This window comes from Nannobrachium achirus (assembly GCF_963921795.1).
Source record: "Nannobrachium achirus genome assembly, chromosome: 10".
Taxonomy (NCBI): domain Eukaryota; kingdom Metazoa; phylum Chordata; class Actinopteri; order Myctophiformes; family Myctophidae; genus Nannobrachium; species Nannobrachium achirus.
The window spans coordinates 1,196,822-1,221,756 of NC_137819.1; the positions used below are offsets into that span (position 1 = coordinate 1,196,822).

The 24,935-nt window shown below is 43.9% G+C and overlaps 1 protein-coding gene across 3 annotated transcripts in view; it reads left to right on the forward strand.

Moving 5' to 3' along the window:
• The window catches only part of ubp1 (upstream binding protein 1), a 188,878-nt gene that overhangs the window by 25,443 nt on the left and 138,500 nt on the right, over nt 1–24,935 (forward strand). Inside the window, exons 6-15 of one of the 3 annotated variants that reach the window (XR_013962390.1) lie at nt 843–995; nt 3,268–3,378; nt 5,913–6,023; nt 7,730–7,839; nt 8,952–9,009; nt 12,916–13,009; nt 14,457–14,547; nt 15,918–16,036; nt 17,471–17,665; nt 18,784–20,447. Coding sequence is in view for 2 of the 3 variants with exons in the window: in XM_080734541.1 (XP_080590667.1) it covers nt 843–995; nt 3,268–3,378; nt 5,913–6,023; nt 7,730–7,839; nt 8,952–9,009; nt 12,916–13,009; nt 14,457–14,547; nt 15,918–16,036; nt 17,471–17,665; nt 18,784–18,821 (1,080 nt within the window). In the remaining variant the exon portion in view is untranslated. Of the gene's footprint in view, nt 1–842; nt 996–3,267; nt 3,379–5,912; nt 6,024–7,729; nt 7,840–8,951; nt 9,010–12,915; nt 13,010–14,456; nt 14,548–15,917; nt 16,037–17,470; nt 17,666–18,783; nt 21,217–24,935 lie in introns of those variants that run through there. The other 2 variants (XM_080734541.1, XM_080734542.1) reach the window with 2 other exon arrangements.

A 24,935-nucleotide genomic window follows, 5' to 3' on the forward strand; every position in this document is an offset into this window, starting at 1 on the left:
ACAAATGGAACCGGTTCCATTTGTACACTTTCAGAGTTAAATTAAGTTTACAGTATAAATTGGGGTCCCTGAGATATCCTTAATAGCCTTAATGCATATCAAACTGGGGGTCCTTGAAACTAAAATGGTTGAGAATCACAGCTAGAGCCGTAAAAATCTTGGGAGCGTGTCGCTGTTACTACATGTCATCTTTTCGACACCCGACTCTTAACCCTAACCCTAACCTCTGTGGAGTGAGTTGCTAACCCTCCGGTCGAAATGATGGTCGTTCGAAAGAGTGCGATTTCCCCAAAGTCTTCTCTTACGGGGGGTCCCTGGCATATCTTTTTAAATGGGAGTCCACAATCTAATTAACACATTCCCCGCCATTTAACAATACCTTCGTACTCTATGGTGCCTCTGGTCTCCATAGACTTCCATGTAATTCATAGTGCACGGATCATGCACACCCATGCCTAGATAATGCACCACGTGTGTCCACATTGCTCACAGCTTTCAAACAAAAAAATCCGAATGGAAATCCGTTCAGGCATTCATGAGATACAAGCCATTATGTTTTCCTAAAATGTAAACAAAGATGGCTGCCATGTTTGATAGATGGGGTTGCTATGGGGGTTAAACATGCAATTTCGCGATTTCTATCATGCCTACTACATTTTTTGGGGTCCAAAAAAAAAAATGTTTTTTTTTTCAAAATGGCGGAAATTCTCGGGACTATCGGGCCTGGCAGGGAAAGACAATTTGGGGGTACTTGACATCGACAAGTTTGTGAACCACTGATGTACAGTAGTTGCCAGCTGACATAATGGCGTGGGCATGTCTTATGTCTGGTGTGTGAACAGGTGCACTGCATCAGCACAGAGTTCACTCCCAGGAAGCATGGCGGGGAGAAGGGAGTGCCCTTCCGGATCCAGATAGACACCTTCACCCAGGGAGAGAGCGGGGAGCACACGGAGCACCTCCACTCTGCCTCCTGCCAAATCAAAGTCTTCAAGGTAACACAGCTGCCGTCTCCCATGTGTAATCTTTATACAAAACAATCACACTTCACCTAGTGCAGTGGTTCTCAACCTACGCCACATTATTTTGGGGGGGTCCCCAGATGATTAACTTAATGTGCAACATTGTTTTCTCACTCAACAGTAAACAAACCGACATAAAGTTTGTAAGTAAGTGTACAGAGGGTATCTGCACATTTCTAAAGTGACAATTTAAGGACTTTGTAATACCTCTAAAATGACAAATTAAACATTGTCCAAATTATCAAATATCTGCTATTTTCACAATAGAACCGGGTTATACAAAATGCAATGCCTCTTAGTGCTCGTCAGTTAAAATATAATTATTTCGGGGGTCGCAGCCTGAAAAGGTTGAGAACCACTGACCTAGTATGAAGTGAGCGATATTATTTGTGATTTAATTTCATTTAGAGTCCTGCGAAGCTTGGCCAATGTGACCCTGGGCGTACAACAGACTTTGGACAAAGCCAGATGTTGTAGCGTAGCTCCTTCCTTGAAGGTGGGCGACCTTCCCGGCCGCACGGCTTGGCGAAAACAAATTAGGGAGTCAAACACCTCAAAACCCCCAAAATGTATAGAAAACTATGCATTTTGGCACAGTTATACCTATAAAACACAATACAAACACAACAGGTCTTAGACCTGCATCAGGCTAATGCAGCACAATAACTAACATGGTTGTAACAAGTTCTATTCATACCATAATGCCCCAAAAAACGAAAACCTGACCTTTGATTGGGTGGGCAGGATGCCCCCTCCAGAACCACCCCTGAGCACAGATTAATTATGCCCCAATACTGAAATGGTACGCTAAGTAGGGCTGTCACAATTATTACATAATCGTCTAATCGCAATTATTTGACATAATCGCAATTATTTTTCATAATCGTCATAATCGTGTTGAAAAATAGAGGAGGATAAAAATAGTGGAAAATATTGTGGAAATAGCCGATCTACAAGCTCATATAACGACGCGTTGTGAGCTTGTAGATCGGCTATTACCACTAGAATGTTATTTTCTAAGTGTAAAGTTGTCAAATATGTCAGTAATTTCTTTGTATATTTAGGTTATGTATCATATCTGCCATGTGCAACTTCAAAGCCTAAAAGCCAAACAGAAATGTCATTGCCAACGACAAAAACACAATTAAATGTGAATGAATGCCCTACTTGATCATACTACGGTGTCACATAAAAGTAGCAGATCACAAGCTTGAAAAGTGGAGCGAATCAATGCTTTTTGAGCCTGTAGATTCTGCTACTTTTACAAATTAAATCGTTAATCGCAATTATTTTAGTGACAATTAATCGTCATGTAAAATGTCATAATCGTGACAGCCCTATGAGCACCGCTCAAAAATGTGACACTGCATGAGGGCCTTCCATTGATTCACACATTCTGACCATGTGATTAATTATGCCCCATGCCGAAATGGTACGCCGAGAACTGATGGTTGAATTATATTTGGTTCCACACCATATTGCGACCCAAAAATAGACAATAGGTATACAATACCCATGAAGACCAGAGCAAAATGTCTCCTCTCCCTGGGCCAGGGGTTTTCAAAGTGGGTGACGGGGCACCCTGGGGTGCCGTGACGGCAGTCCAGGGGTGCCGCGAGATAATTTGATGATATATGGAATTTATTTGGACACTTGAACAAATATTTAGTATCATTTTAAACTTGAAGTACAAAGTTATTTTCAGTCAATTCTAACCAAAATGGCTATTATCTCAACGTTTTCCTCGCAACATAATCACTAAAATATCGTCACTGTCGGGCAGAAACCTCATATCTCCAAGTTTCAAATGTGTACGTCTTTTGGTAAAGCAAAGCCCTGCTTCATCATACTGTCGCACAAAACTAGTGAAAACAGCCGATCTACAAGCACACAACGCCTCGCATCGCAAGGCGTTGTGTGCTTGTAGATCTGCTGTTTTCACTAGCTTAGTACATTTTATAGATGATAAATACAAAACGGTTTTGGACATACAAGGTTTCCACCCGACAACTACGAGATGCTATACATATAAGATGCTGGGAGTAAAAATTATAATGTAGGGGTGCCTCGGACTAAAAAAAATATTCATGGGGTGACCTGAGACAAAACATTTTTGGAACCCCTGCCCTAGGCCACCATCAACATTGGAAGTATTGCAGACATCCATCATTTTGCTGCTGAAACCCCTTGTCCAGTGTGATCACGCTTAACCCTCCTCTCCTCTCTTCCTGGCCCCTGTCCTCAGCCAAAGGGGGCGGACCGCAAGCAGAAGACTGACCGGGAGAAGATGGAGAAGCGCACGCCTCATGAGAAGGAGAAATACCAGCCCTCTTACGACACCACTATCCTATCAGAGGTCAGTATGACCCCAAAACACACACACACCCCCCTCCCCTCCCGTCACCCTCTCAAACACAGAACCAGACAGAACCCTTCTTCACTAGATTAGGGATGTGACGATACGCGATATTATCGTTTATCGTGATAAAAAACACTCGCGATAATCGTATCGTGGAGATTTAATATATCGTGATATCGTCCTCCGTCATGCACTGGGATCTATTCACCTTTTATTTGCAGAGCTGCACATCCAGTACCACTTAAACCCTCTGTAATTGGTAAAAGGTACTTATAATATACGTACTTGATAGTCTTTTTTTCACTCTCTGTCAAATGTCTTTGCCAAAAAATAGCCGATCTACAAGCTCACAACGCGTTGTGAGCTTGTAGATCGGCTATTTTTTAGCAAATGTTTCGCCCCAGGATAATGGATTTTGATTATCGCGATAATATCGTAAATCGCGATTTCTTTCGTCACAATAATCGTGATATGAAATCTTCATATCGTCCCATCCCTGCACTTGATCTGAGTTGAAGACTGGTCTCAAGAAGTTCACTGGTTGAGGGTATGCCATTGGTATTTCACCATCCAGGGTCTAGGATTTCTCACTGGGGCTGGCCGGCCACCCAGCCTAAAACACAAGCGCACATGCGTGGAGAAGAATGTAACTGTGCGGATTAGAATATTAATAGAATATTAATCCCTTCAAAGACAAAACTGTAGCTCTTCTCTCTCGTCGTAATTCACCCATCGCAGAGTCCCTTCCCCAGAGCGGCCACTGTGCAATCCTACAGTAGCAGCCATAAGTAGGAGCAGAAGTCCTGTCAGAGCGTCAGTGCAAGTGTGAAGCGGCGTGCATGACGGAACATACAAGTCTGACAGCAGATAACCCCAAAGTTTAGAAGAGGAGCGTTGTCTTTTTTCTCCCATTTCCAAAGCCAAAAAACACACAAGAGGAGAGAGAATGTTGCATTATGGATTAAACGGTGTGGAAGACCACTCCAGATCAGCATCTCTCTCTCTCTCTCTCTCTCTCTCTCTCTCTCTCTCTCTCTCTCTCTCTCTCTCTCTCTCTCTGTCTGTATTTCTCTGTCTCTCCCCCCCTCACAAAAGAAAACGACGCCCAGGGGTTGACACTAAGGTCTCAGAGGCACTTCTCTCTGTGTCTGTATTTCTCTGTCTCTCCCCCCCTCACAAAAGAAAACGACGCCCAGGGGTTGACACTAAGGTCTCAGAGGCACTTGACCGTCGGACAGTATACAAATGAAACCAAATGGACCCATAAGGGTCCATTTGGTTTCTTTTGTATACTGTCAGAGTTACATACTTGTAAAGTTCAATTAGACCTCCCAAAAGGAACCCAGAGAGTCTAGTTTTTATCAAGAAAAATAACCATAAAAACCAGCCCTGGGCAGTCGGGCAACCGCTAGTGTCAATCCCTGGACACCTGTGCGCTTCCAGCCAGGGAACAGTCAAAAGGCCCAATCGCACAAAAGAGCAGCGCAGTCCCACAAGCCCCATGCACACAACAGGACACACACAACAGTGTGCACACGCTAAAACCAAACCACGCTCTCCGCTTACCTTACCTCTGTTCCTGTGGGACTGAAAACCAGGGCTGGAGGGACACACACACACACACACACACACACACACTAGAGCTCAGACAAACATTAGAATTTTGGTGTTACAAATTGTCCGTTCTTTGATAATATAAAAAATATATATAAAAGCCAAACACATTCCCTTTGTAGTTACACTCAAGGTTTAATGATTTTGTTTTTGTCACTGCCAAACCGATAGGCTTGGTGGTTTGTTTAGTCTTTCACAATGGTTTGTTCATTAATTAACACACTTCATAGCCAGACTTGAGTCGATCGATGTTGTGTTATGTCTGGGAAGGAAGGAGTGCGCGGAGAGCCTGTGCGTGTGTTGGTTGTGTGTGTGTGGTGTTGTTGTCGTGTCTGTGTGCGACGCGGTCGGGCATTCACCAAGTATTCGAATATTCGAATGTCAAAGTCACTATTCGATGTTGTTCACCAAAGTCGAATATTCGCTTATTTGAATTGTATTGTTTTCTCTTTAAAAATATATATATAGTTTATAAAGCTTGGCTAGATAGGAAGTCATAAGAATGAGTTGTCAATGCCCCTGGTGGATGAATTTGTTAATGCTCTATACCAGGGCTTCTCAAACCTTTTTAGGCCGTGACCCCCAAAATAAACATATTTGAACTGGGGACCCCCACCCTGACAAGCACTTGGAATTGTAGGTATTACATTTAATGTGACTCGGTTCCGCAGATAAATATTGTGAAAATAGCAGATCTACATGCTCACAACGCCTCGGAGCATGTAGATCGGCTATTTTCACAATGTTCGCCTCTTGCTTACTTAATATTTGACAGTTTGGCCAGTCCTGTCGAATATTCGACTACTCGAATACTTTGAGGTTGAATAATTCGAATACTAAAGATCACTATTCGTGAATGCCCTGCGACGCGGTGCGGCGCTGCCTGCTCTAACCTGTGCCTGTGTGTCTGTGTGTAGATGAGGCTTGAGCCCATCATAGAGGACGCAGGCGACCACGAGCTGAAAAAGTCCAGCGTGAAACGGACGCTGCCCGCCGACTGCGGCGACTCCCTGGCCAAGAGAGGCAGCGTAAGCACCCTGCTCTGTCTGTCCCACCACTCATACTTCACTCCTCCTCCACCTCCACCTAGCACTCTGTCCACACAGACAGCTCAAGTAGTGGGAGAAATATGTTACAAAAATAGGCTAATGTGTTCACTTCGGTAGAAAGCATGAACATTTGCACATAGGGGTATTTTTGTGCGCTGAATTCAAAAATTGGCGGATCCAAGCACTTTTCCTATGGGATCTGGTGGCTCTAATTCACTTACTATACAGGGAAAAAAGACTCCCAAAAAATCTTCTTTAAGTAGCATGTGAGGAGTCTATCTAGGGGGTTTTCATGATTCTGAATCCATTGCAAGTTGTTTTGCACGAAAAACATTCCTTGCGCTAAAAATTTACCCTACACAACTGTGAAAAGTGATGACTCATCACTAAACCATAGTTTTGTGGGGTCCATTTCTTGCCCAAGGAATGTCTTTCGTGCAAAACAAATGCTTGCAATTGATTCAGAATCATGAAAACCCCCTAGTTAGACCCCTCACATGCTACTTAAAGAAGATATTTTGGGGGGGGGGGTCTTTTTTCCCTGTATAGTAAGTGAATTAGAGCCACCAGATCCCATGGGAAAAGTGCTTGGATCCGTCCATTTTTTAATTCAGTGCATACAAATACCCCTAGGTGCAAATTTTCACGCGTTCTGCCAGAAGTGAACACCTTTTTCACATTTCTCCCACTAAAGTATGGTACGGTAGGCTGCTGTAGCTAGGCTTTCCTCTGCCGTGGAGCAGGGGCAGATGCTGCCTCTAAGCACGGTCATCCTTTCTCCCATTGCTAAACACCCCTACCCAGGGCATGACATTAAGGCTTGTCCTGTTGTCCGGGACAATAAGAAAGCCTTCCGGACAAGCTCTTTAAAAATGTACTTGTCCGTCGGACAAGTGGCTCTTGTTTTCACTTTTTCTGTGACGCTCCCAGCAGCAACTTTTGTGCCTGGACAAGTGAATGGGAAATGTGCTTGTCCAAAAGACAAGTGCCTCAAAAAGTTAATGTCAAGCCCTCCCCCCCCCCCTCCCCCCCCTCCCACTCTCCTGGTACCAAGAGTACAGTGGCGTGGCCTGCAGTTTTAGCCTGGTTATCTCTTCACTGCAATGAACCCTAGAGTCCCCTAGTCTGGGCATGTCATCGTCACAGTAGGGGAACATTTGTCACAAATATAGCCGGTCTACAAGTTTAAAACGCCTTTGCGAGCTTGTAGTAAGTAAGAAAGTAAGCCTTGCCGAGCCATGGCCCCACAGGTCAATGCAATCCATTATCAGTTCCAGACAGGGAGGCAATGGGGTTCCCGTGTTTCTACTCTATGGTTATGTGACTCCATCTCAGGGGTCCACACTCTTAACCACAAGGCCACTGAGCTGGCAACATGTTGTAAGCTTGTAGATCGGCTATCTCTCCCCCAAATGTCCGTAGGAATAGGGACCCACACAACTCCCGCGGTTCCATCAGTCGATTCTTGTCGCGTCCGTTGTAAACGCACCTAAAATGTATGTGTGTGTGTGTGAGAGAGAGAGAGAGTGAGTGAGTGAGCCTATGGTATAACTGCCCTTATGAACGTGTATATCTGTGTCTGTGTGTGCGTGTGCGTGTGCGTGCGTGCGTGTGTGTGTGTGTGTGTGTGTGTGTGTGTGTGTGTGTGTGTGTGTGTGTGTGTGTGTGTGTGTGTGTGGTCCCAGTGTTCCCCATGGCCTGACACAGCCTACGTCAGCAGCAACCAGGCAGCTAACAGCCCTTCCTTCACCTCCGCCCCTCTCTCCACCTACACAGCCTCCACCGTACTGGACAGGTAACACTGTGTGTGTGTGTGTGTGTGTGTTAGGACATTAACGACTTGTGATTTTTGTCGACTCGACTCAGTAAAAAGTTGACACTATTTTGGGTGGTCCCCAGATGATTAACTTAATGTGAAACATTGTTGTCTCACTCAACTGTAAAACAAACCAACATAAGGTTTAAGTATATAGAGAGTATCTGCACATTTCTAAAGTGCCAATTTAAGGTCTTTTTAACTCAGTTAGCGCCGGGCGACTTTTAGAGCGACAATATCACTATGGTCTTCCCTGCCGAGTGACTTTGGGCGACTTTTATATAAAAGCATTGTTTAAGCTTTTAATTTGGGTTAATAGACAGAGCGAAATGCTTAGCTTACCTTCGGATGGTATCCACACGTAAACCGTGAAAAAAAAGGATACGATTATGACGTCACCTTTAAACCATAGCTTCCTGTTTACGTAGGCATCTGCTAGCCGCTAGGCTCAATGCAAACCATCCGACCCTCACGCAGCTTCACTAGGTCGGATTTTGATTCGGAAACTTTCTGTGTGGCATCTGTATACGTTCCGGTGCCCATACCGATGGTGGTTTTAGACGATCAAGCACGAATTGAACAGTATTGAGCTCAGATGGCGGCCCGCGGGTCTTCCATTCAATGTCAATGAGGAGCGATGTCATCGTCCCATCCTTGGATGTTGTGAACCTTGTTTTTAACATGGTTTAACATGGGGGCATCCACAGTCTATGGTCTATGGCTCACTCTAGTGGTCATCTTGTGGTATGGTATTTCAACGTGACTTGGTAAATTGATGTGATTATGAGGATTAAATATAGCTATTTCCTGGCGTTATAAGCGCACATTCATATTTAAATTTGGCTGGGTATGGGTTAGTTAATACCTCTAAAATGACAAATTAAACATTGTCCAAATTGTCAAATATATAGAGGCAGAAATGCCTCTATATGCTCACAACGCCTCACGTTGCGAGGCGTTGTGAGCATGTAGATCTGCTATTTTCACTATAGAAACGAGCTCCATCCCCAATCATAAGGTGTAAAAAACTGCATCCCATTGATGTTCTTCCGACCCTCTTGTCTAAAAGCTGTCTGTCTGTCGTCCTCCAGTGACTCGTCGTCACCCAACCACCAGGTGGACCCTGGCAGCCTCCTCTGCACATTAGAGGTACGTTCTCTCTCTCTCTCTCTCTCTCTCTCTCTGCATGGTCATAAGGTTAACCACTAACATGTTTTAGGGCAGTGTTTCTCAACTAGGGTACACACACTAAAAAGGGGGGGATAATATTATAATTAACTACAATTGAAGAATGAGAAAAAACATTGACTCTTATGTTTAATGATGACACTTGGAGAAACCTTTTGTGAGCCTGACGGTTGCTAAGATTCATTCAAGATTCAATACTTTATTGCCATGTTAACAGAGTTGATTGGAATTTGTTTTAGTGCAGCTCTTTAAAACATACATAGAACATACATATAGACAGGCAACACGGGTGGGAATGCAAAAGATACAAAAGTACAAAAATAGATTCAGTTCATCAATGCAAAATCTATATATATAAATAAGGGAAATACAAAAGTACAAAAATAGATTCAGTTCATCAATGCAAAATCTATATAAATAAGAGAAATAAATAACAATTCATTAATCATGTGAAGCTTGTAAAGTGCGTATAAAAGAAGGATCCGCGTTCAAGAGGCGGACAGCTTCAGGATAGGTACTGTTCTTGAAGCGGGTGGTCTTGCACTTAAGAGACCGGAGTCTCCTGCCTGAGGGCAGGGTTACAAACAAGGAACTAGCAGGATGAGGGGCATCAGCGATCACCTTCTTCATCCTGCGTTTGGAGCGTGTGGTGTAGATGGAGGAGACAGTTGGAAGGGAATGGCCCGTGATCTTAGATGCAATGCGCACAACCCTTTCCAACTGCCTCCTTTCTAAGGCGGTTGTATTGCTGTACCACACTGTGATTGAGAAGACGAGGACACTCTCCACAATGGCTCTGTAGAAGTGAACCATCGCCTCCCCACTCACACCAAACGTCTTTAGCTGTCGCAAGAAGTGAAGCCTCTGGTGGGCTCTACACAGGATACTCCTAGTGTTAACCTCCCATTTCAGGGAGTGGCAAATAGTAGTGCCAAGGAATTTAATACTATTTACTTTTTCAACAGACTGGTCACTAATGACCAGGGGGGAGAGCACTGTCTTGTTTTTACAAAAATCAATGATCATTTCCTTGGTCTTAGCTAAGTTCAATAGCAAGTTATTCGAGGTGCACCAGTCTACAAGGGCTGCCACCTCACCCCTATAGGCTGACTCGTCACCGTTTTTAATGTAGCCAACCACAGTTGTGTCGTCTGCATACTTAAAAAAGGAAACAAATTGAGAATGGGAAATAAAATCATTCGTATACAGAGCAAAGAGAAGGGCTGATAAATCACAACCCTGGGGGGCCCCGGTATTGAGAGTCATAGTACTAGACAGTCTGTTGCCAATCCTAACCACCTGCTTCCTGTTAGATAGGAAGTCTAAGATCCAAAGGCAAAGAGATCGGTTAATACCCAGAGCAATAAGTTTATCAAACAGTTTGACGGGCACAATTGTGTTGAACGCGGAACTAAAATCAATAAATAAAACTCTAACATAGGTGGCAGGGGTCTCAAGGTGCTTTAGGATACTGTGCAGGCACATAGACACAGCATCCTCAACAGACCTATTGGCACGATAGGCAAACTGAAAGCTGTCCATCTCGACATCAGACAGGTGATTACAAACAATACGCTCAAAAACCTTCATAACGACAGAAGTTAAAGCGACAGGCCTATAATCGTTCATACTGACAGCGCTGGACTTCTTAGGAACAGGAATAATCACAGCGGATTTGAAACAGGCAGGAACTCTACAAAGTGAAAGGGACCAGTTAAAAATATCAACAAAAACAGAAGACAGTTGGTGAGCACAGTGTTTCAAAGTGAAAGCAGAGACCTGGTCCGGGCCTGCTGCCTTCCTGCTGTCCTGTTTAAGAAGCAGAGACTTAACTTCGTGCTCACTAACTACAAAAGGAGGAGGTGTAGTTAGTTCTGAACTAACTACAGCTGCACAGGGAACATCCATAGGCATGTCAAATCTACAATAAAATTCATTCAGTCTATCAGGAAGGAGGGGATCATCATCCGGGGTTCGATGCCTGCTTTTATACCCTGTGATGGTCTGCATCCCTTTCCAAACACCCTTAGTGTCTTTGGCTTGTAGCTTAGCCTGCAGGCTGTCTTTATATTTGGCTTTAGCCTTTTTCACGGCTCGTTCAAAGTCATATCTGGCTGCTTTAAAAGCCTCTTTGTTGCCGCTCTTAAAGGCTTCGTTTTTCTTCAGACAAAGGATTTTAACCTCTTTACTGAACCAGGGTTTGTTATTGCTGTAAACAGTCACAGTCTTAGATGGAATACAAACACTCTCAGCGAAGTTAATGTAAGAGGTAACTGTATCAGCATACTCATCCAAGTCAGCACATGCGTCACGAAAAACAGACCAGTCAGTTAATTGGAGGCAGGCGCTTAGGCTCTCAGCAGCCTGGGGGGTCCGCTGTCTTACAGTCTTATAGCTCCGTTTGCAGGTCTTCAGCTGCTGACGGTACTGGGGAATAAGTAGGATAGAGTTATGGTCCGACAGACCGAGGGGGGCTCTCGCCACGGCATGAAAAGCCTTAGGAATGGTGCTCTAGCACTGATCAAGAGTTTTCTCACCTCTGGTGGCAACGTGGATCTGTTGTTTAAACTGGGGAAGCGACTTCCTCAGATTAACATGGTTCATATCTCCCATAATAAGAACGGCAGAGTTAGGGTTGGCGTTTTCCAACTCTGTGATGTGTGCAGCGAGCTGTCTGGCCGCTGACAAGGCTCCAGCCTGTGGGGGGATATACACGGCCACCAAAATAACATAGGCGAATTCCCTCGGGAGATAGAAGGGTCTGCAGCGAATACTTAACGTCTCGAGCTCCGGGGAACATGAACGGTGAAGAATTTTGGTGTCTGTGCACCATCCTTCTTTCACGTAAAAACAAACTCCCCCGCCGCTGTGTTTCAGCGAGTCCTCGGTGCGGTCCGCACGGTGAAGAGCGTAGTCCGGTAGTTCAACGGCTGTGTCGGGAATGCGCCCGTGCAGCCAGGTCTCCGGGAAGCAGAGCACGGAGCAGTCCGAGACATCACGCCTGGAGTTGATGAGAAAAGATAGTTCATCCATCTTGTTTGTCAGAGACCTGACGTTGGACAGGAGAATGCAGGGCAGCGGGCTGCGGAGTTTACGGCGACGAAGCCTAACCAAGGCGCCGCCTCTCCTACCTCGCTTCCTCGGTGAAGCACTCCGGCGTTGTCCACTGCGGTCGTCATTGTTTGTCTCGCCCACGAAGTCACTGGACGAAAACAAAAGTTGGGGGGGGATGCTGGAAGCTGTCCCTAATGTGTAACAGCTCAGTCCTCTCGTATTTTTGCAAACAGTCCACTCGCTCAGACGTAAAACATATAACAAACAAACAAACAAAGAGCAGCACAATGTCGCCATGCCCCGGGCATAACCATGCCCCCGGCGCCATCATGAAAACCATCATGTGTGACTAACCCAAATTACATGGTACCAGGCAACTGGGATGTGTTTGAATAATGTTTGAATGTAAGTTATTGACAGGAAAACTGGACTGAAATGTTATGGCCACAGTGAAAATACATCTGTTCAGGAGGCACCATTTGAAACTCACTCCCTTTCTTATTTGTGATGTTATATCATATGCATCATATACCACTAGTTACGGTTGCATTTGTATAAGCAAAACGTTGTTGCTGGGTAAAGTGGGTACTTGGATTAAAAAATCTGGGAAAAGGGGTACTCAAGCCAAAAAAGATTGAGAAACACTGTACTAAAGGGACCCTAACGGGTCCATTTGGTTCCATTTTTACACTGTCAAAGCTAAGGTGAGATCTTAAAATGTCAAAGTTTGAGAACCACTGACTTTAATAAGATATTCAATAAGTCCTGTGCAGGCCTGTGTATTGACGCCTCTGTTGTTTTGCTCCCTTGCAGCAGTTGAGTCCCACGGCCTCCATACAGGACACGCAGAAATGGCTGCTGAAAAATCGCTTCAACTCCTACGCACGACTCTTTTCTCACTTCTCAGGTATACACAACACAGTGCTACTACACACACCTCCCACTTCTCAGGTATACACAACACTAGCCCTGAAACATGACGGTTGCTGATAATATGACGTACGACCGTCATGGGTGAGGATTTACCTTGGTTGGCGGAGGCGAATTCGATAGCCTTTACAAACTACCTGTACACAAACATTCAGATTTCACAAACAAAGTGCTTTATAAAGTCTCAAACCTGTCTAAATACTGTCCGGCATTGTATAATTGCCCGGAACCTCTGTGTTCTTTAACTCATTTCCTGCTATCCCTGTCGAAACCGGAGATTTCCCGATGTACCGCTCTGCCATGCCCGTAGGTCCCGGAAATTTAATTGGCTTTAATCATTATGAAACAATTAAAAGTATGATCACTGTTTATCGCAGATTCTGACTCTTTAGGCCCGCCTCCTAACTGTATCCGGCCGTAGTTCCTGTTTTGACCGGATCTAGGTTTCCGTATCCGGTCTAAGGCCCAATCATAGCTCCGCTCCCATAAGTTTGCATTGTAAACAAGGAAGGAGCTGCACGGCCATAGAATGGTCTTTTTTCACAAATGTATCCACAAATCCTACAAATCGGTAGACTGTATCTCTACAGTCATGTGATCAACATGGATCTGTCCGATTTTCCATATTCCATCCTGATTGGCTACAATTGGCTTCCAAAGTTTGCAGAATTGCTCCGTTTTGAACAAAATGCCTCAAATCATGAACACGGCGTGCAATCTTGGTGAAATTGGGTGTGTACGTTCCCACTAAGCAGAGGAAGAAATGCCACTTCTCAAATTTCTCAAATCAGCCTCATGGTGGAAAACTTTGTATGCTATTCCCTAGAGGCTAAGGATAAACCTCACATTTGCCTTTTATAGTGCCACCAGGAGGACAACTTATGTAAAATACATTCTTTGCTATTACTCCATCAGATTTTCTCCAACAATCATGCAAATCAGTACACAGTATCTCTATAGTCATGTGATCAAGTCCGATCCGTCTGATATTTCATACTCCATCCTAATTGGATAATATTGGCTTCCAAAGTTTGCAGGATTGCTCCAATTTTGAACAAAATGCCTCAAATCATCAATGCAGCTTGCGATTACCGTGAAATTTGCCACACATATTCCCACTAGGTCAAGGAACAAATGCTACCCTTTTCACATTGGCCTGTTATAGCGCCACCAGCAGGTAGACTTTAGCAAAACACATTTTTGGAACACAATGCCTCAAATCATGCATGCAGCGTCCAACTACCATGACAGGTCCAAGATTGGCAAAGAACACATGCCACGTTTTTTACATCGGCCTATTATAGCACCACCAGGACACCTGGCCTGGTGGAGACCTGTGCTCGGAAGAGCACTGCTTCTAGTTAAATTTCTTTTACATAGATAATTGCTATGTATAAATGCTTTCTTTGTGTCTGCCTGTGTAGGTTCTGATTTGTTGAAGCTGACTCGAGAAGACCTGGTCCAGATCTGTGGTCCGGCAGACGGCATCAGGCTCTACAACGCTCTGAAGTCCAGGTGGGTTCCAGTAGGAGAGAGATCATTTAGCCACCTCCAACCTGGTCGCAACCTGGTCGGTAGTTTTCACCGACCAGGTCGCTAGATCTACCGACCGGGCTGCAAAATCACAGACCAGGTCGCTAGATCTACCGACCGGGTCGCTAAATCTACCAACCGGGCTGCAAAATCGTCTGTGATTTACCGACCCGGTCGGTAGATTTAGCGACCCGGTCGGTAGATTTAGCGACCCGGTCGGTAGATATATACAGTGTATATATATACTCATGTAAATGAGTGGCTTCTGCTATTTGTGATTTGAATTGCGCCTGTACATTAGTGAAGTTATTGTGCCCCCAAATGGCAAAACGGTAAGATTTGACTGATAATGTAACATTTTTCAGGCCGCGACCCCCAAGATAATCATATTTTAACTGGGGACCCCCCACCCTGACGAGCACTAAGAGTTGAGGCATTACATTTTACATTACAGGCAACACGCTTCTATTGTGGAAATAGCCGGTCTACATGCTCACAACGCCTCGCGTTGCGAGGCGTTGTGAGCATGTAGATCTGCTATTTTCACAATTTCTGCCTCTAATATTTGACAATTTGCGAGCTTTTAGATCTGCTATTTTTGAAAAAGTCGTGAAAATGTGTGCAAATCTTTGAATATATGTATTTTTAAAGCAAACGCATGTAACTAAAATTCCCCTTCTGGGTGATCCCTGGAACTAGATATTTTGAGATGGGGGTCCGTGGCAAAATAAATATCAGTTTGGGGGTCCTTCACATGAAAAGGTTTGAGCACCACTGACATAGTAGTCTCTCAAGAACAGACTAACTGAGCTCCAGTTAAGTGAAAAGGACCTTTTCTTTGACGATGGCTATAGCCAGATTGCTGACATATAGAAACATAGGTTATTCAAAAGACACTTAAAGAATCGGGTCAAAAATAGCAGATCTACAAGCTCGCAGCGCTGTGAGCTTGTATTTCTGCTATTTTTCAATAGTTAAAGCATAAAATAATGATACACAATAATGTGTACCCGTTCTAAATTGGTTTAAATATAAATCCTCTTCTCTCACACACTTCTGCCAGTGGGCCAGTGATCACCCTCCCCTGTGCCAATGTTGGCACCCGTGCCTAAGGTTGCCTACCCCTGTTTTACACTGTTTCACAAATCAAACATTTAGGGCTTTATTTAGCTTTAATCCACGTGAACCGATGGCTTATGTAATACGGAGGCTAACGGCGCCCCCCTCAAGAACTTTTTAATTTCAGCCACAAACAAGCTCATCGCTCTGAACCCCTGTGTGTGTGTGCGTGTGCGTGTGTGTGTGTGTGTGTGTGTGTGTGTGTGTGTGTGTGTGTGTGCGTGCGTGCACAGGTCAGTGCGTCCCAGGTTGACGGTGTACGTCTGTCAGGAGTCTGCGAGCGAGAGCCCCCTGCTGGAGAGACGGTGCAACAGCGAGAACGGAGACCACAGCAACCCGTCCAACTTATACGGTAAACACAGCTCTCCAGCTCTCCGTACGGTATAATATGGTGTTATAAAATGTTGACGGTCTCGTAAGCCAAACCGGCAGAACCGCATGTGTGACGTGCGCCGCCGCACGCATCTGATTGTGCATACACATGTGATTGTGAACGTGTTTAACCCATTTAGGCCTGAACACATTATGACGCAATATTTTATGCTTTAAATATTAAAAAATAGCAGATATACCGCGCTGCGAGCTTGTAGATCTGCTATTTTTGAAAAAGTCGTGAAAATGTGTGCAAATCTTTGAATATATGTATTTTCAAAGCGAACGTTTGTAACTCAAATTTTGCTTCTGGGTGGTCCCTGGAACTAGATATTTTGAAATGGGGGTCCGTGGCCAAATAAATATCATTTTGGGGGTCCTTCACATGAAAAAGTTTGAGAACCACTGACATGGTAGTCTCTCAAGAACAGACTAACTAAGCTCCAGTTGAGTGAAAAGGACCTTTTCTTTGACGATGGCTGGCCAGATCGCTGACATAGAAACATAGTTTTTTTCCAAAAATCTTAGAAGGATTCAAAAGACACTTATAGAATTGGGTCAAAATTCTAATGTTCACAAAATTCTAATGCTCACAGCGCGGCACTCGGTGCCGCGCTGTGAGCTTGTATATCTGCTATTTTTCACTGGTTAAAGCATTCAATAATTTCAGGCCTGAACGTGTTTAAGGAAGCAGCCGAAATCAGGCATCAGTAACAGCTGGAGGGAGACCTGGTCTCAAAAGAGATGCGACTGCTCTAACCAAATACAGACTACAGAGGCGAGGCTTAGCTTGTAGTGGGAAAACAGTGGATCTGCTATTTTTGGCAAGCGACGCAGTCATACGGCCGAGCTATCGGCTTCGTTAGCCAACTTGTCGCTATAGTAGCCACCAAGGGAAGAAAGGGAGTCCCTTTTCTGCAGGTCGTATCAGTCCGCGTGTATCAAACAAGCCTTGGTTAAAGTGGAGACGACGGAGGCAGGCCGTCTCAAGCGGACCTGATCCACGCGAGACACCGCCGAGCAAGTTAAAGCGAGCGATGTCCGCTTGAGCTGACTCAGCGCTGATAGAAGTTGTAAACCAGGAGCCAGAATAGTACATCTTCATCCCCCCGACTTTGGGCACCCCCGCGCAGCCAATCACAAGCTTCCGCGGGCGGTCTTGCCTTAACCAAGGTGCTTTTTTGATAAACGTGGACTGAAAAGGGGAGTCCTGTCATCTCAGACCAGATAAAAGCATATTAAAACTTGAAATGTGTAAAAACCGTGTACCGGAGTTTTTTGGGGGGGGCCGAAACCGGGGTTTAGAAAAAAATGGAAAACCGTACAACCCTACAGCTGCAACGCGCCGTGAGCTTGTAGATCGGCTATACTTTCGGCACGCAGCCGATTGAAAACGTGCCATTGTGTCTTTCAGTGTACCACGCTCTGTACCTGGAGGAGCTGACGGCGGCGGAGCTGATCCGCAAGCTGGCGTGCGTGTGCAGCCTCCCCCTGGGGAACATCAACCAGGTGTACCGCCAAGGCCCCACCGGCATCCACATCCTGCTCAGTGATCAGATGGTCTACAACCTGCCCGACGAGAGCTGCTTCCTCATACACATTCTCAAAGGTCAGCCGGTCCCCCCCATATACGTCCACCTCCTTCCTCTGACCTGGCTGTCTTTTAACCCCATTTAGGCCTAGGATTATTGACTGATTTAACCGTTGAAAAATAGCAGATATACAAGCTTCGGTGCCGCGCTGCGAGCTTGTAGATCTGCTATTTTTGAAAAATCATGATTTTTGAATATATCTATTTAAAAGCGAACGTTTGTAACTCAAATATTTGCTTCTGGGGGGTCCCTGGAACAACATATTTTGAGATGGGGGTCCGTGGCTAAATACCTGTAATTCTGGGGGTCCTTGACATGAAAAAGGTTTGAGAACCACTGATTTAGAGGAAGGATTTAGAAGTCGGGTCAAAGATCGGGTCAAAGATATTCAAAGACTTGCACACATTTTCACGTTTTTTCAAAAATAGCAGATCTACAAGCTTGCGCTGTGAGCTTGTATATCTGCTATTTTTCAGTGGTTAAGGCATAAAATAGTTGTTAAAGTGGTTAAAATCTAACGCGACTCGGGCGCGTTCCAGGTATTTGAGAGTTAACCCATTTAGAAAATAGCATGTATACAAGCTCACAGCACAGCACTCGGTGCCGCGCTGTGAGCTTGTATATCTGCTATTTTTCAATAGTTAAAGCATTCAATAATGGTCCCATTTGGACTAGGGATGGGACGATATGAAAATGTCATATCACGATTATTGTGACCAAAGAAATCGCAATTTACGATATTACTGCGATAATCAAAATCCATTATCCTGGGGACGGAACATTTGCCAAAAAATAGCAGATCTACAAGCTCACAACGCGACGCGTTGTGAGCTTGTAGATTGGCTCTTTTTTGGCAAAGAGATTTGGTAGTGAAAAAGAGACTGTATCAAGTACGATATTATAAGTACGTTTTACCAATTATAGAGGGTTTAAAAATGGTACCGGATATGCAGCTCGGCAAATAAAAGGTGAATTGATCCCAGTGCATGACGGAGGACGATATCACTAAATTAAATCTCCATGATACGATTATCGTGAGTGTTTTTCATCACGATAAACGATATTGCGTATCCTCCCAACCCTAATTTGGACTGAACATAACTCCCTCTCTCCCTCTCTCTCCCCCTCTCTGCAGATGAATTGGGAGAGGGTCTCCACCTGGTGTTGAAGTAGCTGTGAGGAGGAGGGCTGACCACATCGCTAACACTCCATCCTCTTTGTTTCCACAGCAGAAGACTCCCTCTGTGTGTGTGTGTGTGTGTGTGTGTCTCTCTCACACACACATAACGTCCTCCCTCTTCACTCTCTCTCTCCATTGTTCGTGTGGTTTGGGGACGGATTAAAAAGGCACAGAGACTGAGCTTAAAAAGCCATGTAAATGTTAGAATCTGACATGGGTGGGGTCCATTGTTTCATATTGAAAACACCATTAAGAGGAGGGGGGGAGGCGAGTTTTAAAAAAAGGAAGAAGTGACTGAGGTTTTGACGGAGGTGGTGCTTGTGATGAGCTATAATGTCGCTTTTCTTTTATTGTCTTTTTTTTATTTTTTTGTCTGAACTGTACCCCTAAAATATAGGGGGAACTCCCACGTCGCAACGCAACCCAGTACAAAGGCCAGTAAAAGTACAAATAACCTCCAGCCGCCAACTTATAGTGTATAACATAAATACATGCATACATGAGAGAAGGCAACCTTTAGCTGCTTTGCCTGTTGAACGTTTTGGGCATTGGGCTGTTGTTGTTCCGTGTTCCCTGGAATCCACTGCTTCTCAACGTGTCTGGTTGGGTCCAAATGGACCCTTTCTTGTCTTGTAACCAGTGGCGTCAGTTCAGAAAAAGCTAATTTATGGCAATGACTAGACACCAGTCATGTTGCCATACCTCAGCAACAGGCTTGATACATTTATTTTAAGAAGTACATTCTATTTTTCCCCCGTTTATATGGTTTCTTGGGCTGGATATGGCAGCCTGGAACGGTTGTTCAAGTGCAGCTAAACTTGGCACACAATTAACAATAATGTGTTGCACCTGTGCAGCTGACCTGCGGAACCTTGGAATATACCATTCTGTCAAGACGGGAAGAATACAAGTGTGGAGAATATAATTATAATACCTTGTTAAAGTGACCATTTTGCATTTGTAGTTATTTTACTGTAATTTAACAACATAATAACCAGCACAGATAGACAAAGAGACATTATATTTAAAAGTAACTTTTATTTTCCCCCCTGGACCCAGGGTATGGCAACTGCATACCCCTGCCATACCCAATTGACGCCCCTGCTTCTAACCCCGGTGGACACCCCGGACCAGACGTTTGAGAAAGGGTTCCCTGGGATCATAAAGACACCGTTCACACCTGGCTTTAAGATGAGTTCCGTTGGGGCAGTGAGGGGGTCAAATAGATCATCGGTGGCCATCGGCGCACCGGTGTTGCAGCGATCTAGTTGGTCTATTTTACGCGTGCGACTATGGCGCGCAACCAAGTATAAATCATGCATTAATGTTGGAGTGTAATTAAATGATGAATGATGTTAAAGGTGACACCAGTTATTTAATAAATCAATCCATTTGTTTTCTGGCCGGGGATCAGTGGAGCTACTGTTGTGTACTTTCTAAGTTCCTATTTATCGGTATTCACAATATCTTCAAGGTGTTTAAGTAAAGAATACCACAATTTCTGTTTAAAGATGTGTTGCCATGATTTTCCCCTCTATAAAAACATGATTATCTACTATTATGATTATACTAGGAGGAAGAATCTTTCCAAAAAAGTGTGCAGAAAGAGTTAAAATTATGTTTTTGTGGCCACACCCACCAGTTCATTGGTATGCGTGGTTGTCATGGTGGGTGGTGACCCAGCTGAAGTTAGCCACACCCACGTGTGTTGCGTGAATGGTAATTAGGGGAGGGGTTGATTCTATGATGTAATAATTATTGGTGTTTTTGGAACGGCACGTCTGACCCAGCAGGTGGCAACCTCCAGCTAAAAACCCAAATAAAAAGAGAATGCATAATTTCTCATAACAACCACACCAGGGAGTCTAATGAACTACTGTCAACCTCCTAGACACATGAAAACCAGAAAAAGTACAAAACTATGGCACCACCTCTTTAAAGACGAATCTTATTGCGAACGTAGGTCGCTGTTTACTGTCAGAACCATCACAGCTTGTCTGTGTACGTACGGGTAAACGCCTGACACTGTGGTTCCCCTGACACATCACTGTGACATCACAGTGATGATGCCTTCACGGGCTCACCAGTGGGCCCTGACCCACGGGTTGAGATTGAGAATCACTGTCGTTGATGGCATTGCTGGGTGTTGTGGCGCACACAGACAGGCCTCAAAGTGTCCCTCTGTCATCATCTGGTGATCACACCAATGAACGAATGAATGATTATGAAGATGTAAGGTTGGGCGATATGGAAAAATACAATATCATGATATTTTTCCAAGCTGTATCACGATACACAATCTTATCATGATTCTTTTTCATGTTGGTTTTTATGTTTATTTTTCAAGTTACTACAGTACAACAAAAGATATCCTTTTGGGAGGTCTAAATTGACCCTTACAAGTATGTAACTCTGACAGTATACAAATGAAACCAAATGGACCCTTACGGGTCCATTTGGTTTCATTTGTATACGGTCAGAGTTAAGGGGAGACCTTGACATTGTAAAGTTTGAGAACTACTGGTTTAGACCAAAATGCAGATTTAAATGAATTCTGCAATGAATCACTGTATTAACAATTCAACAGGATTTTTTACAAGGCTCCCTCATTGTATCACAATACATACGATACCTCTGAAAGAGACATTGTATCGTCTCAACGATCTCACCATATCACCCACCCCTAGAAGATGTCCAGTCAAAGATCTTCTGTGTCGTCATCATTCATGCCTGGTCATGTCCACACACTCCGTGTCACTCAGAACCTCATGTTTCAATAGAGCTCTGGACTGGAGTACAGCTTTTAGTTTTTAAGTTGATCTCTCCATGAAACATGTTTGTCGACTACCTTTTTTCACTGACGAAAATGGAATAAGAACTAAGCTACAATGACTAAAACCAAGCCTAAATATATTGAATTGACAATTTAGTCAAACAAATAAAAACTAGAAGACTAAAATGTCAGGGAAAGACAAGCGTATGTCATACGCGAAAAGTTAAAGTAAACAGTTGCCATACTTGATGATCTTAATGCAGCGTCTGTCACTCAAAGGTAGCAGATCTGCAAGCTAAAAAAATAAGCTTGTAGATCTGCTGCGTTATAAGTTAACTAGGGGTGGATATTGGCAAGAATCTCGCGATGCAATATGCATCACGATACTTAGGTCACGATGCAATAGTATCACGACATTTGCGAGTATTTGCGATACGATACTATTGCGAATTTTGCAATATATCAGCTTCAAAAGCTGAAGGCGCTGCTCTAATGTTGTAGTTTTCGTCACTCACAGACATTTTCTCGAGAGACCTCACTCACTGAACCGTGGGAAGGGGAAGTAGCTACTATAGTACAGCAACATCTAGAGGCAGCGGAGTGTCAGGACCGGACTTCTACCATTGGTTCCTATGCATGGGAAATATTTTATTTTCCTCAAAGTATCGCGATACAACGGCCTGAAGTATCCATGCAGTATCGGCAAATAAGCTATCGCGATGTATTGCCAAATCGATTATATTGCCCACCCCTAGCTTATGACATTCTCCCCTTGTTTTCACTTCCACCCAACAGTCTTTTTCTTTTTTTTTTACTGTCCCTCTACTAGGTTGAACAGTGTATAATATGTGTCTTTACACACCATGTGAGACTGACTGCGTTTGCATGTGTGTAATTCTCCCTTCTCGGAGAGCTAACCACTTAAACCCTATGATATACTTCCTTGTACGTTAAATGGCAAAAAGCTTTGTGAGCTTGTAGATGAGCGATTGTTCGTTCACCCTACTGTGACACGCCCAATGCTCGGGTTCATGTGGTTAATGAATTAACTCTTATTGTTTACGTGTAGTCACATTGCGTGTTCCTTGTCGTCGGCATGGTGACGATAACCGTGTTCAGTTTGCCATGTGTTGAAGAGCATGGAGGGAGGATGTGGGCGAGGGTCAGAGAGCGAGAGAGGGGGGGATGTTTTTAGACCCCCTCCTCTTTTACTTTGTGTTTTTATTTTCCCACAACCTTAAAACTATTCAGAACGGGTAAATATTATTGTGTATCATTATTTTATGCTTTAACTATTGAAAAATAGCAGATATACAAGCTCACAGCGCGCTGCGGTGATTTTTGAAAAATCGTGAATTTTTTAAATTTTGACCCGATTCTATAAGTGTCTTTTGAATCTTTCTAAGGTTTTTTTACCTGTGTTTCTATGTCAGCAATCTGGCCAGCCATCGTCAAAGACAAGGTCCTTTTCACTTAACTGGAGCTCAGTTAGTCTGTTCTCGAGAGACTACTATGTCAGTGGTTCTCAAACCTTTTCAGGTGAAGGAGCCCCAAAGTGATATGTATTTGGCCACGGACCCCCATCACAAAATATTTAGTTCCAGGGACCACCCAGAAGCAAAACTTGAGTTACAAACGTTCGCTTTGAAAATACATATATTCATAGATTTGCCCACATTTTCACGACTTTTTCAAAAATAGCAGATCTACAAGCTTGTAGCGCGGCACTCTGTGCCACGCTGTGAGCTTGTATATCTGCTATTTTTTCTATAGCTAAAGCATTGAATAATCTCAGGCCTAAAATGGGTTAAAGACCAAGTCTGCACTGAACACCCCAGAAGCTGAACTGCGTGCTGTCCCCTTACTCCTACAACCTTGTGCCCCATCTGTACTTGGTCGTGCGCCGTGTCGTGTGCCAAAAAAAAGATCCCAGGTTGTTGTAGATCGGCTGCTTTTTTCCAGTGTGTGACAACCGGCTCGGCTAGCAACTCCCAAGTTTAAATCACCTTTCTTCGCCGTTTTTCACTTTTCTTATTTGCCTGTGGGAGGGAGGTTTTAAAAACAGCCTGATCAGAATAATGTCAAAACTAAGAAAGAAAGAAAGAGAGCGGGGGGGTCGACATTTTATTTATTTATTTTTTGGATTTGTTTCACCTCTCTACGCTTCGTGCCTCCATCTTGTAACCTCACCACCAGTCACCAAACATACAGACAACGGGGGTTCGCTCACATAAGGTTTACCATCCCTGGTTTGAGTTGCTGATTGAACACAGGCGTGTTTTAACCGTTTTTTCACGTCATATTGCACATCCTAAAGTGTGTTCATATGGGATGTCTGAATACAAAGTGACCTAAACTGTATAGATTTAACAGGTTGCCAGAATACCATTTAACATCGTCCTAAGAGCTAGCTGGGAGATAGCCACAGCAAGCACAACATAACAATAAATAAATACAATGAAAAGCAACTCTTTGAGGTTTTGAATTGCTGTATTTTGTTATTTTTCTCAAGAAGGCAACATTTTCAGCCACAGTACCCACAGCATCGTACTAAATCTTATTCAAATACATACATCAAACTAGTTTGTTCACTTTGAGACTCCACCGGCAACTCAAACCAGGGACAATTAACATAATGCCACTGAATCCCCGAGCTAAAAAGGTCAATGTGTGGGCTCTAGGGAGGTTACAGATGGGGCTATGTTTACTCTCACACCAGAGGACTGTTGCTGCTGTGGGGTAGAACACAGATAGTGGTACTGTTGTGAGGTAGCAAAGCTCAGTAATAATCCACACCATTACTGACTGGAATTTGACTGGGTACTTAAACGTGAAACGCATAAGAACGTAATGTTAAGTGATGGTCAACTAGGGATGGGACGATATGCGATATTATCGTTTATCGTGATAAAAAACACAATAATCGCATTGTGGAGATTTAATTTATCGTGATATCGTCCTCCATCATGCACTGGGATCAATTCACCCTTTATTTGCCGAGCTGCATATCCGGTACCACTGTCTTAAACCCTCTGTATATAAGTACCTTTTACCAATTATAGTCTTTTTTTTTCACTCTTATCAGATGTCTTTGCCAAAAAATAGCCGATCTACAAGCTCACAACGCGTCACGACGTGTTGTGAGCTTATAGATCGGCTATTTTTTGGTAAATGTTCCGCCCCAGTATAATGGATTTTGATTATCGCGATAATATCGTAAATCGTGATGTCTTTTGTCACAATAATCGTGATATGAAATGTTCATATCGTCCCATCCCTATAGTCAACACACCACACACACTGCCTGATTCATGCTCGGTTTGTGCATCTGCAA